The 13,091-nt window shown below is 31.2% G+C and overlaps 1 protein-coding gene across 1 annotated transcript in view; it reads left to right on the forward strand.

Annotated features, from left to right (window-relative positions):
- The first annotated feature begins 65 nt into the window (after positions 1 to 65).
- Positions 66 to 13,091, forward strand: part of LOC125066632 (neutral ceramidase-like) — a 28,150-nt gene continuing 15,124 nt past the window's right edge. The window contains exons 1-2 of the mRNA XM_047674827.1: positions 66 to 508; positions 9,444 to 9,566. Of these exons, the coding sequence (XP_047530783.1) occupies positions 9,444 to 9,566 (123 nt within the window). The 5' untranslated portion in view covers positions 66 to 508. The remainder of the gene's footprint in view (positions 509 to 9,443; positions 9,567 to 13,091) is intronic.

Genomic DNA, 13,091 nt, shown 5'->3' on the forward strand with positions numbered 1-13,091 from the left:
ATTTCATACCGAACTTGCATATTTACTAGGCTAGATTATCTCCTTTACTATGAATCAAATTGATATGACAATGTCATAACTGTACACTGATTACTAACGGGACAGTTATTAAGTGTACTGAATATAAATAAATGCCTAGTTTCCTTAACGATCCTTACTCTACGCTGACCAACGCAATAAAACGACCGGGATGAATGGTTGACGCAGACGGCAGAATGCCGCCGAACGGCAGGCAAACGCAGATACATAGTGCTGATCGAAAAAAAAACACCAGTTGGAAACAAGACGTTTAAAGAAGAGGACGTAAATATACGCTTTGTTTCTGAACACAGTCGTGCGACACGCGTAGTTTTACCGCGAGTTTCATTAGTCTTATCAATATTATTCTTAGTATATTTTAGTTAGAATAAGTACTCAGTGGTTGTAGTGGATGATAAAATGTGAAATTACCTGAACTGGAGTCACAATAACAATTTAATGTTATTGAAACAGCGATTGCGAATACAAGGTAAACATAAACAATGCAAATTTAGTTTTCAGACTTTATTAGATCTGTGTAGGTACGACAGGCTACATTTTTTATTATTAAATAATGAAGCGAAAGTAAGAGTTAAAGTACCTATTTTGAAAATAAGAAGTATCAGTATGTCTATCGTATATATATTAATTTATTTTTAATAAATAATTGAAAGCGGTTGTGAAAAAATATAGTTCGAAACAATATACAATGGATTAATTTGATTTAATATAATAAAATATTTTACACTAGTGCATACTTACGTGAAACAGTTTATCGTTGTTAAAAACTACACAGTAATCTCTATTTATACATTTTTAACGAAATAATTTTCCAAGGTTTTATTCTAATTATTAGATCTCTACATAGCTTTAAAAAGTTACGCTCAAAACTTCATTGTAGACACTGTAAGTCTGTAAAGTTTGGATTTGAACTTTTTCACTGAAGTCACATAACACGAGACAAAGGTTAAATTCTATTCAGTTTAGTGTACTACTACTATACAATTAACGATTTTCGACACAAAGGAATAGTTGTTATTTTTGAAATGAAGATAACTAAACTATAACAATAAATTAATCTGTTCGTTATAATAGTTCAACTAACATAATATAATAAATATTGTCTATTTATTATAATAAGTATATTAATAGACCATGGATGAATTGTGCGGTTAACTAAATTTAAATGTTTATTTATTTGTGAAGGTATTTAAAAAAAATACGAAAACGATTTACATGGTCAAAGTCTCATAATTTGTATCACCAGTTACTATATAAAAACAGTTTTAATAATCTGGTATTAATTGTATCTTTTACCTATTTTTGGCTATTTATTTTAAGCATTATTGTAAAAAAAAAATAACATGCAAAATTATTAACAACAGTGCAGTTAGTATCCGTTGATTTCCATACATGTAAATGAATTTAATTGGACATAATTGCGTATATAATTTTATTTGAGAAAAAATGCGTTCCTGATTTTTTTTTTAGTCGTATCGACAATACATAACGTAAATGAGTAAAGTATGTATATCTTAAACGTAAAGTAAAATATTAATTTTATTTGATTGACAAAAGTATCAACTTACTTATGTTAGAACACAGCGTAAATACTTAGAGTCGTGCAGTTGCCGTTTAATCATCTTCACTAAACATTCTGAAACGTTTTGAATTGCTCGTTATTGCATACAACATAGTGTACAACGAATTTGTCATGCTATCGTTTTGAACGCCACATATTTAAACGAGACGGCTTAAACTTTATGTAGATATCTAGACCAGAATTAGAACTAATATCAATTAATTATAACAAAAAAAAAACTTACATAATTGATAATATTTATCAACAGTTTGTACTTTTGTAAACAGCTTATTGATTTTGAAAATAGTGTCGTACGCCATAAAGAAGGGATTGAAGGACTTCACTGACATTTAATACTTTGTAGCACTATTTAATAATAATGGCAGCCATACTTAAAATTTTTGGGATTTTCGTTATCTGTATTTGATATTTCATAGTGCTCTTTTACTTTTCATAAGGGTTAAATTCGAGCTTTTTCTAGTTAGAAATTAGAAATAACACCAGAATTGAAGGCACCATTACATTTTATATTTTTAATTTCTTTTTATCAAATTTCTTTTGTCTATGAATTTTAATGTGAAGTATTTTCGTTACTATTCACGATATTATATGTGTTACAACGAGATATTTAGCTTTTATCTGACATAAGTAATAAAAGTCAAGGCCTAAAGCTTGACCCCGATATTCAAAAAAAAAAAATTTGTTATACATATATTACTGCCTACATATATTTTTTGGCTAATAATGACATGCAAATTATAATTTTGCCTGATTTTATAGGTATAGGTATATAATTTAGATGATTACGGTATTCCAATTAAATTGTTTAATTTTGTAAACATCCTGTGTCCAGTCTTTATCTCTTTATTTTTTGCTGTATGGAACAATAATTTTAAATATAGAATAAATATATGTTAAGTACAATATTATAAAAACATGAAAAAATGTTATTTATTAACGTTTTTTTTAGTTCGCTAAAATTAATTAATAATTATTAGCAAAGGTAAAAAATAAGTTTGCCTACGTACCTAGGTAGTGAACGGTCTAACATGCAGTTTGAGTTCTTATTCGAAAAGCGAAGGAAATTATTTATATTTATAGTATGGCTCGCTTAATCTCATCGCTTGGTCATCATTTATTATATTCCTCTGGGGTAGGCTAAAATTTCCCACTAATATAAAACCTCTTCCGACGTAATATTATTAGAGGGAGGTGAGTCGTGAATATGAGCGATCTATGCGAAAAAAATCTATAAAAATACCACAACTGCATAATTACCAAATAGGTATAATACAAAAAAACTGAGTTGCAATATTAGGTACAAGAGATTATTATTAAAATTGTGTTATATGAATGAAACATGTAAACCTTGAATACATAAACATGTCTGTTCTAGACACAAATAATATGATAGAAAATATGGTAAAGTATCTTGAAAATATAAATAATTCTCTGATACTAAACTTTCGAAATACCTTTCCGGTAATATTACTGAACATACACAAAACACGAGTTTGTATATTTTATTACTTGACTACTAGAAACCAGTTAGTACTGTGGTTTTACTTTTAACTCCCGACAGTTGAAATAGTGATGTGATTTCACTGATATCGATTGCATTCAATAATTATTTAGTCGATATATTATTTAAAACTTTTTTCTTTTTATGTCAATTTTTATTTTATTTTATTAGCAATACGAACTTATTCACGAGTGCATATTAAGTAATGATTACGGATTCAAACAAAAGCGAGCAACATTGAATTTTCAAGTGGTTAATTTGTGTTCATTCATCTTGCGGTCGGCGGCGAAGGAAATCGTCGTGAGGAAACCTGTATATGTCTAATTTCAATGTTTTTCCACATGTGTACCACCAACTCATATTGGAACGGCTTGACAGAATAAGTTTCAAACCTTCTTAAAGGGATGTTTAATAATTCCTTATATCACCAATGCTCCACCAACCCTTGGGACTGAAATATTGTGTCGCTGGTAGCTGTAGTTAAACTGGCTCATTTAGCCTTCAAACTGGAACGCAACGATACTAAGTATTGCGTGATTGGTATCTACCCAGACATCTGTACTACCACCAAGTATGAACAGTAGCTTACTGTTGTTGCTACATGGATACCAGTGGTACAGGCCCGGGTTTGAAACAACAATCTTCGGTTAATATTCACGTGTTATTAAACTGGGCTAAATTGGTTGGTGATGGATGAGTATTTTATCGATCATCGGTATAAATAATTATTATCGAGTGCAAAATTGAAATGTTTTGTTGTCTGGAGATAAAAATATCGACACTCAAGATACGGTGTGTCGTCGAATGGAAAATGATGCAGCCTTTACGCCATAATGAAAGTACAAGCTGCTTGTGAAACCCGTTGCATTTATTACAAGTACATATTAATATCTCTGTTAATATTATAAATGCGATAGTAACTCTGTCTGTCTATCTGTCTGTTACGCTTTTACGGCTTAACCATTGATTAGATTTTGATGATATTTCGTATAAAGAGAATTTGAATGAACGAAGGACATAAGATTATTATTCATTAAAATTTGAAGGCCGTCAATAACACGCAGGCGGGAGAAAGTTATATATTTTATCTGTGTTACTATTTATTTTCGGAATCATCAAGCGCTTTCATTGATTGATCGATTTAAAATTTGTCGGGAAATTCACGCAAATGAAGGATATTCAAACAAAATACATGGATTTCTATAAATCTATGTATTTTGTTTGTACATAAATATTGTTGAAGCGCTTTAAGGTGTTAGAAGATGATATTAGCGATTTGTATGATCCGCCATTCTATACAATACCTAAAATGTGTAAGTGGTAGGTGTACAATACATAACATATAAAACTACATACAAAGTATTACATATACAGTCATAACCATAAAGTAAGCAGTGCGGAATATTTTAAAGTATAAAATTGTTTTTTTGACCTTGTCCTCATTGCATTTTATTTGTAGCATATTAAAGAAATATAACTAAAAAGAATTTGTATTGGGTACATTGTATATTGTCAAAATATTCGTAAAAATCTGAAATATACAAATATAAAGTCTGAAATATATTTTATAGCCTTTAATTGTAGATTAAAAAAAAATACACATATTTTACTACGTGTAATGTCGTCGTCTGTAAGGTGCTCGGGGTATTGCAACAATTAGCTCAATGAAAATATTGTTCCGACAATGACCTGAAGTTCATTGCCTTCGAGTTGCTTCATGGTTTTCCTTAAGCATCGATTAAGTAGTTTTTAAACGAAAGATATTAAAATAAGGTTAATGTTATTATGATAAATGTCCTAGCTATAAAATATATCGTAGTTATACACATGAATGTATTTTTTAGTAAGTTCTATTTTGGTAAATTTTCGTAGCCTCTTATTTGATTGCTTTTTTTTGTAAATAATTTTTTAAAGTGTTTCGAATAAAGGTTTAAAGGTAAGCGTTTTAAGCTCTTCTTAGGGCTTTTCAAGTGAAATAGCACAGCTTAGTGGTTATTTTGGTATTTAGTAGTTAGCAATGCGTGAAGATATCCAATAACAAATAAAAAAACGCCGAATTAAACGCCTCCTTTTTCAAGTCGTCTATTACCAGATTAGTACTTGTACGATGTTCATTCAATAAAATGGTTACATGGCTACGAGTACTGTACCTATTATTCCGATGAACAATCAATTAAATATGAGAATGTTTTTGCGTGAGAAGTGCAAGTCAATGCAACATGGACAATGTCAACTTTGGTACCACGGTCGCCAGATGTTTAAACAATCTAAGTTGAGGTTTCTTGCAGTCCTCTCAGTCCGTTTAAGACTGGGATTAGTGATGTTAGATGGACTATATATAACATGTGACACGTACATGATTTGTTAGTTTCAGGTTGCTAGACATAATCCTATGTTCTAAATTTAAAATATTGAACGTTATTTGCTGCCCGCGGCTTTGCTCGAGTTTTAGGGATTCGTCAGGTGTTAGGTATAAAAATGTACACTGTCCTTCCTTGGAGTTCAAACTTGACATCCATCAAATTCCGTTCAGTGATTTGACCATGAAAGAGCGACATACAGACAAACACAGTTATTTTCAGATATATAGTATTAGGGTAAATGACTGACTTTTAAATAGTAGGATAATATGTTCTCAATTCATCTACGTATATATGCATATATGTTCGATCATAACCGTTATTTGTTTATGAACCGAATAGAAGTTTTTTTTGCCGTTGGATTTATTATGATAAGTGTGGGCATTTCATTTGCATAATCTCAATGACATATTTTTATTAGAAAAGTTTTTTTCGGAATATATAAGTATAATGTTGTTTTTTAAATAAACATATATACAATTCCGCAGTAAATAATTACATTCGAATCGGAGCTTATCGTTATTTAATTGTTTCTTAATAGATTTTTGTAAACAATCATCATCTATTGATATCACTAATGGGGTTATTCACTTTAATTGTATTAATATAGCGAGAACACTATTTTTTGAATACTTTTAAATTAGTTAAATACAACATTTAAGTGGAGACAGGCACTAACGATCAATTGAATTTTATATGGAATTACGTCTACGTCGCAAACTTTATTTTTATGATGCTTTCTGTGCGTGATTTAGATCGACTGCCTCATTGGCTTCTAGTTTAACGAGGCTCGGGGTTCAATGCCTGGTTTAATTGAAAATTTTTGCGGGTGCAATCCGACATCTGGCTATCAGTGTTCACACTCCCCACATGTAACGATAAAGCACATTAAACCGTGTGCCTGAATTATATTCTGTAAGGTCCTGCGCTTGGATATCTTCACCTTCAAAATAAAATTTAATGGCAATGATATTTCAGTTTAAAGCTCCCGTTTGAAATACTTATAGTAATAATAAAAATTAATTTCATTGTATAAGCGGACATGGTACAGTAGTTTGATTATGTTCAAGGCGAAGGTCGCGAGTTAGCACCGTTGCGTTTTCATAATTTTAATACATAATTGGGATCTACTTGTATGGGATGTATTGTCTTTCGACTAGAGTCTTAAAACTTTCTTATAAGGAGAGGTATAGAAGTGTACCGTTGACTGATTCCATTGTGAAATGTTCGTTTTAAAAACATCAGTACTGTTTGTAAATAATTATATTACCAAGAAGTTCATATAATGTGTTGATTTAGCTTATTATTTTGTATAAGACTTTACGGCAGATACGGGGTACTTGTACTTATGTTGATTTTCAGAAAGGATATATAATTTTTTATTCATAAGCTCTACCCAGTTCTTTTCTAGATACAATCTATGCTCGGGACTGACTGACTTAACTGCAAGTTATCAACAATTTTTTTTCAATCAACTTAAAATTGTATTTATTGTTGTATTATTTTCTAGTCTGCGCTTGTACTGTCATTCAAACTCAAACTAGAACCATAATATATGTATGTATATTACTATTTGACGTTAAGATATATAATAATGGATGGAAGGGATAACCCACCATGTACATTATTATTACTATGCATGTAAAATTACTTACTAACACCTCGTACGTACGTACTCGATGAATGATTATTTTTAAATCGGAATTTTAATTTTTTTTTGACTCGATATATTTTAATCGATATAAAAATTCGTATCGGAATCAAAAGTCTTCCGCATAATCATTGAACGTGCCTAACAACTCTACTTTCCTACAATATTCTGTGTCAAACAGATCACGTTGTAGGAAGAGGTCGATTTTCAATGTCAGTGGTCAGAGCACAGACTGAATCGTGAATCGACGTACCGATGCGTCACTGCCATTTAATTTACTCGTCAATAGTCGATGCGCCGCTCCTTTAACTGTAGGAATTATCAACTCGTATACATATTATTAATTGTCGCCCGCGGGACTTCGCTGGCGTTAGGTGTTAGGCATAAAAAGGTAGTTCAAGGTTGCTTCTTACGAAATATCATCAAATTCGGTACAGTGGTTTGTCCGTGGAAGAGCAACAGACAGACAGTTGCTTTTGGATTTAAAATACTAGCACAGATATAAGCATCACGTAAAAATAATTATGAAAACAATAGACAAATGGAAAGTAATTGATTATTTATTCTTGATTGGCGAGTCGATGGAGGTTATTGCTCCCTCTTTTTGTATTGATATATCTTGTCACCAATCACACGCTACGTCTTGTCGCGTACTTGATTTAAATAAAATGGATTATTCATTATAATATCTTAAATATTGTCAGCTAATTAAAGTATTGCCAAATATGTTAACGCAGACGATAAATTCGATATTATAAAACTGGTTAGTACGTTTTAAATGAAATGTTTAATCAATTTAGAATGATCGAAAACGTTCGTCGAAAAAACTATTGTTGAAAAAATATCATCCCGTCAAGTGCTGTCGAGTTCTTTTTATTAATTATTTCGATATTAATCGGAATTTTTGTCGACTTAATGACATCGGGCTACCCAAAGATGATTTCTGCTTGCGAACAATGTTAGAACTGATTTACTTGCCCGAGATGTGTTCGCATTTGTGTGGACACAGCCGCATCATATATATTTTTCACCATATCTTTTAAACTTGTTGATAACAGGCCTTCAAATAATGTTGAGTGATGCCTAACTATCTCAATGTAGTTTAATAGATTTATATTAAATAGTAAACTGAAAGAAACGTTTTAACAACAACTTAAGCTTCAAAATTATGCTAATCAAACTAAATTCCTTTATTAAATATATAACCATTATAATTATTGATTGTCAAAGTAAACACTGCCACACATGCCACCGGTACGGAAAAGAATATATCCTGACTTGAGAAGCACCGGCGAAAAAAAAAAACATAGCGTCTTTTTTTTGTCAATTTCAAACAAAGTAAGGTTCTATATTGGACTATGTTACCCAGTTAAATATATGTAGTGGTTTTTAATACCATTGTAATTTTAACAAAAATACTTTAATATAATTAGCAGTACTGATATCCTTCCGTTTGTAGGAGTGCGAATGAATTGTTAATTAAATTACACGCTACAAAGCGTTCGCTATACAGAATAATAAAATATCGAATTAATTAACTAATAGCCTTAAAAATAAGATTAAGCAATAATGCATAAGCGAAGGAATTCTAGTAAAGTTTGGATAAATTTCATCATATCTGTCGAATGGCAAGTAACTATGATGACCTTGAAGAATAATAAACTGCAATGGAATATTTGATATTTTGGATAAAATCTTTAACTGTTGCAATATTATACGTGAATAGTTAATTTTTGCTTTTTAGTAAATTTACTACCGACGTTATCTATTACTCATCATAGCATAAACGTGTTCTATAGAAGGCTAATTACATTGTCTGTATTTAATATAAATAAATTGATTATATATTTCCGCCGGAACAATCAGCTGCTGAAGTTGGGTGTCCATTTCAATATACCTTATATAATGAGACCTTTACCAGATTAACTAAAGGTAAGCTCACACTGGATGTATAAATGTCGGAATGACATTATGTAGTTTTCCTCACCGTCAGGTACGAGATTAATTACGATTTAAGCAAGTGAAAAGTGGGTCTAGCTCGGATTAGAAAGCGCGATCATCGTCTAGGACGTCATACACTAAGTAGGCCATATAATCTATAAATAGTATTATTTTTTTAATAAACAATAATAAAATCGATATGATTTATTTTACGTTTATTTCAAATATCTATACATTTTCGAATCAATTATAGCAAAATTGCATATTTATTAAAATTCACTAACATTTTGTTACAAAATGTATGTGTTGTTTTTATAACAAGATGTTTGTGTCATGTCAACTGGGCTAAAGTGTGTCATTGATTTGCAGATGTCAAGGTTATTGTGGCGCGGATCGCTGTGGTGCATTCTCGGCTGCGTATGCGCAGTCGGCGCTCTTCGTGTGGGTGTAGGCATCGCTGACGTCACTGGACCACCCGCTGAAATTGGTTTTGTAAGTTCAGCTAAGTGACATTAAAAGATCATCAATTGAACGGCCGAATATTTAAACCTTACATCAGGTCGTCAAACATTGTCGTTTAACAACAGTATTAATATATGCTTACTTATATTTATAGTAACTACAAATTACGCAAATGTCATATTAAGCAAAACAGTGAATCGTTCTTACGAAACATATTTCAAAATGTTTTGAATCGAGTTCGCTATATTTTATGGTGACGTCATGTCTTTATTATTTATAACAAAAAATATATTTCATGACATAGACAAGTATCTACCCGCGTATAGATTGTCCTGCGGGTGCCGAATACAAGTTAAAACATGGCACGTTTAAACAGTTCCTCGGACGATATCTGCACATCCATTACTTTAACTAAAACTAAACAATAACAATAGAGTATATGTACATATATATAGTACAGTAATATATAGTATAGCGTTAATAACAATAAATAAAAAAAAAAATTTTTGTCGTTATGTAGATAATATTTCGTTTAGTCACGAAGGGCTTATATATTCAAATCAAAATTAAAAATAGATACTGTACGAAACGTTATCGTGGAACTGTGACAAGAATTGAAGAGAGCTTATTTTGGTTGATTCAATTAATTTTAAAATCCTTAGATTCATAAAATGATTTTGAAATTTTTTAGTATATTATTTATGAGACAAATCCTTATTAGTTTATTTGAAATAATTATCTGACAATCATGGAATACATTCTATATTATATCTAATTAGAGTGACATATATATATATCTAATTAGACATATTAATAGAACATTAAGGGAATAGAAGTTCAAAGTTAAAAAATATCGCCTTGTGAACAAAGTACGTCATAATGGCTTTTAATACTCTAAAAATAATTATTTTTAAAAAGTATGTATTCAGTCTGAGTGCCAGTATTTATAAATTATAAAGTATATGTTTGCATATCAGCAATGAAAGGGGAGAAACGCTGAAGCGCCAAAATGTTAGTTTTGGGAAATAATGTTTTTTAACTTAATTTTAAATCTCATTTTCCAAAAGTACCAATTTGGCGCTTCAGCTTTTCTTCCGTTCCACTGACGATATGATAATATCCTGCTGACCGATTACGGCTCGATTACGTTCATAGCGGTTATTTATTAATCAATTGCGCATGAGATGTTATACTTGTACCGCTTAAGTATTTGCGCTAACACAGGTGTATACCGAGTTGGGATTCAGGATTGTCTTTGGGGCTTGATCACCTTGAGGGTATATTTTTGCAAGGATAACATTAAAATGCATGCAAATTTTCGCTTTAGTTAGTGGAATGCTTAGAATAATAATTATCAAGATCACTAAGATCTTGCGGATTCACCAACTTAGCCCTCTCTCGAATCCGCCACCGTAAACTCTCCATTCTTTAGAACTTCACTTTCAAAGATCGATAGCACGGATATAACTGATTCAGATCCAATAGTTTCATGTGCTTTACAGACACCGGATTGGAAAACAGATAATTGCCTGTCTATAGATTTCCCAACTCAAATAACTTATACAGAACCTTTGATTTGTTATCCACCACGCTGCTCCAATGCGGGTTGGTGAAATACACATGTGGCAGAATTTCGTTGAAATTAGACATATGCAGGTTTCCTCACGATGTTTTCCTTCAGCGCCGAGTACGAGATGAGTTATAAATACAAATTAAGCACATGAAAATTGTTAAAATGTTAAAGTTGTATATACAACCTTTTTGTACACGTGCGAAGCCGGGACGGTTGCTAGTTTCTTAATAAAAAAAAACTGAAATAATTTGCCCTACTTACCCCTATCCTGTATTCCTCATTAACAACAAATTATTTTACTTGTTTATAAAATTAGATAGAAAAATCTTGTCGAATGAAGTAAATAATATAATCAGTTAACGATGTTTTCGCGAGGAAATAAGTAAATACAAGGAATATTGCAATTATCGACAATTAATATATAATTATGGGTAAGTAATCGAACCTTGAACTGTCCCGCTTTTACAAATGAATATATCATTAGTTCTTATTCAATTCTGTAGTATTTATGTGATGGAATGTTTTTTTTTTTTTTATTGATTTCGCACTGGTACTTAATAGAATAAACTAAATGATCAAAATGTGTATAGTTTGTACCTTTGAGTGTTTATTACGTCGAATAAATATTAAAAACTATATTAACGGATGGTACAATTTGTTTCTATGTTAATCCTGGGTTCCAACTGCTGAGTCATGAGTTCTATTCTACTGGTAAACCAACTGCATTGAAGGTACAAGGGGACCCTTTGATTATTGTAAATCTCTGAGGATAGAGCTTACTTCTTTTTTTAGGCATAGCAAATCGGTTACCTGATGATAAGTGTTCACCAACTCCCATCATAAACGCTGTATGGAATATTAAATAATTCTTTCATATATTTAATGCGCCACCAACCTTGGGAACTATGATGTTATGTTCCTTGCGCTTGTAGTTACTCTAGCTCGCTCACCGTTCAAACCGGAACACAACCATACTGATACATTACTAATTTATTAATATACATATGTCAGTATTGCTGTTTGGTAATATATGATCGGTGGTACGTATAGCCTATTCCAAAGGAAGTAGGAAAAAAGATAAACAAACCTTAAATGTCAATATTTCATGCGATTTGCTAATAACTCGGCTATGTTGTGCACTACTAAGAGTTTATGTTTAATATATCTTTATTTATAATATAACACCATTACACTCAACTACTTATATGTACTTTAATTTTACTTCCTAAATTCAGATAACAGTTATGTCGACGTTAAAAACGCAAATCCATAGTGAATATCGTAAAATAATCAAGCTCTCGACCAATGATATCGCGTCAATTTGCTGGAAAATGTTGTTTATTTGATTTTTTTCCTGTTAAGATTGGAATAGAGTATACCTAGACATGCTTCACCAAAGTCCTACCACCAAGAAATACTTCGTGGCATTGCGTGACAAATTTATTCGCAAAATTAATTGCAGGTATCAAGGTTCACGACGATTTACAGGAGTTAACGAGGATGGTGTCAAAACGTTGTAACATCATAACAAACATTGTACACAAAGCCATTATGGTCTGAATGTGCTATTGTTAAGCGCCAGTGATTCTTACAAACATCATTCTTTCAAGGGGATTAAATGTCATAATCCAGGTTATCATGATGACGACAAATAATCAAAATCAAACTTGCAATTACTAAATACTGTATATTAATAGAGGAATACATTTTTTTATCAATACACTCTAAAGAAGGCAATCTGCTCGTTTATTTAGTGTTTACAAAAATAGCTTCAACTCATTTTTATGGCTAATACAGCCATCAATTTCCACAGAAATGAGGACATTTTTGAAAACATTTATAACAAATAATAACTTGTCAAATACCACCATTGATTATTTTGGTTTATTTTCAATGGATTCTATTAAAAAGAGACTATACTTTAGTACAGTATTTAATATTTTTTTAAGTACATAACTGATAAAGAATTGGCTTATAATACC

Source organism: Vanessa atalanta, chromosome 9 (assembly GCF_905147765.1).
Source record: "Vanessa atalanta chromosome 9, ilVanAtal1.2, whole genome shotgun sequence".
Taxonomy (NCBI): Eukaryota; Metazoa; Arthropoda; class Insecta; order Lepidoptera; family Nymphalidae; genus Vanessa; species Vanessa atalanta.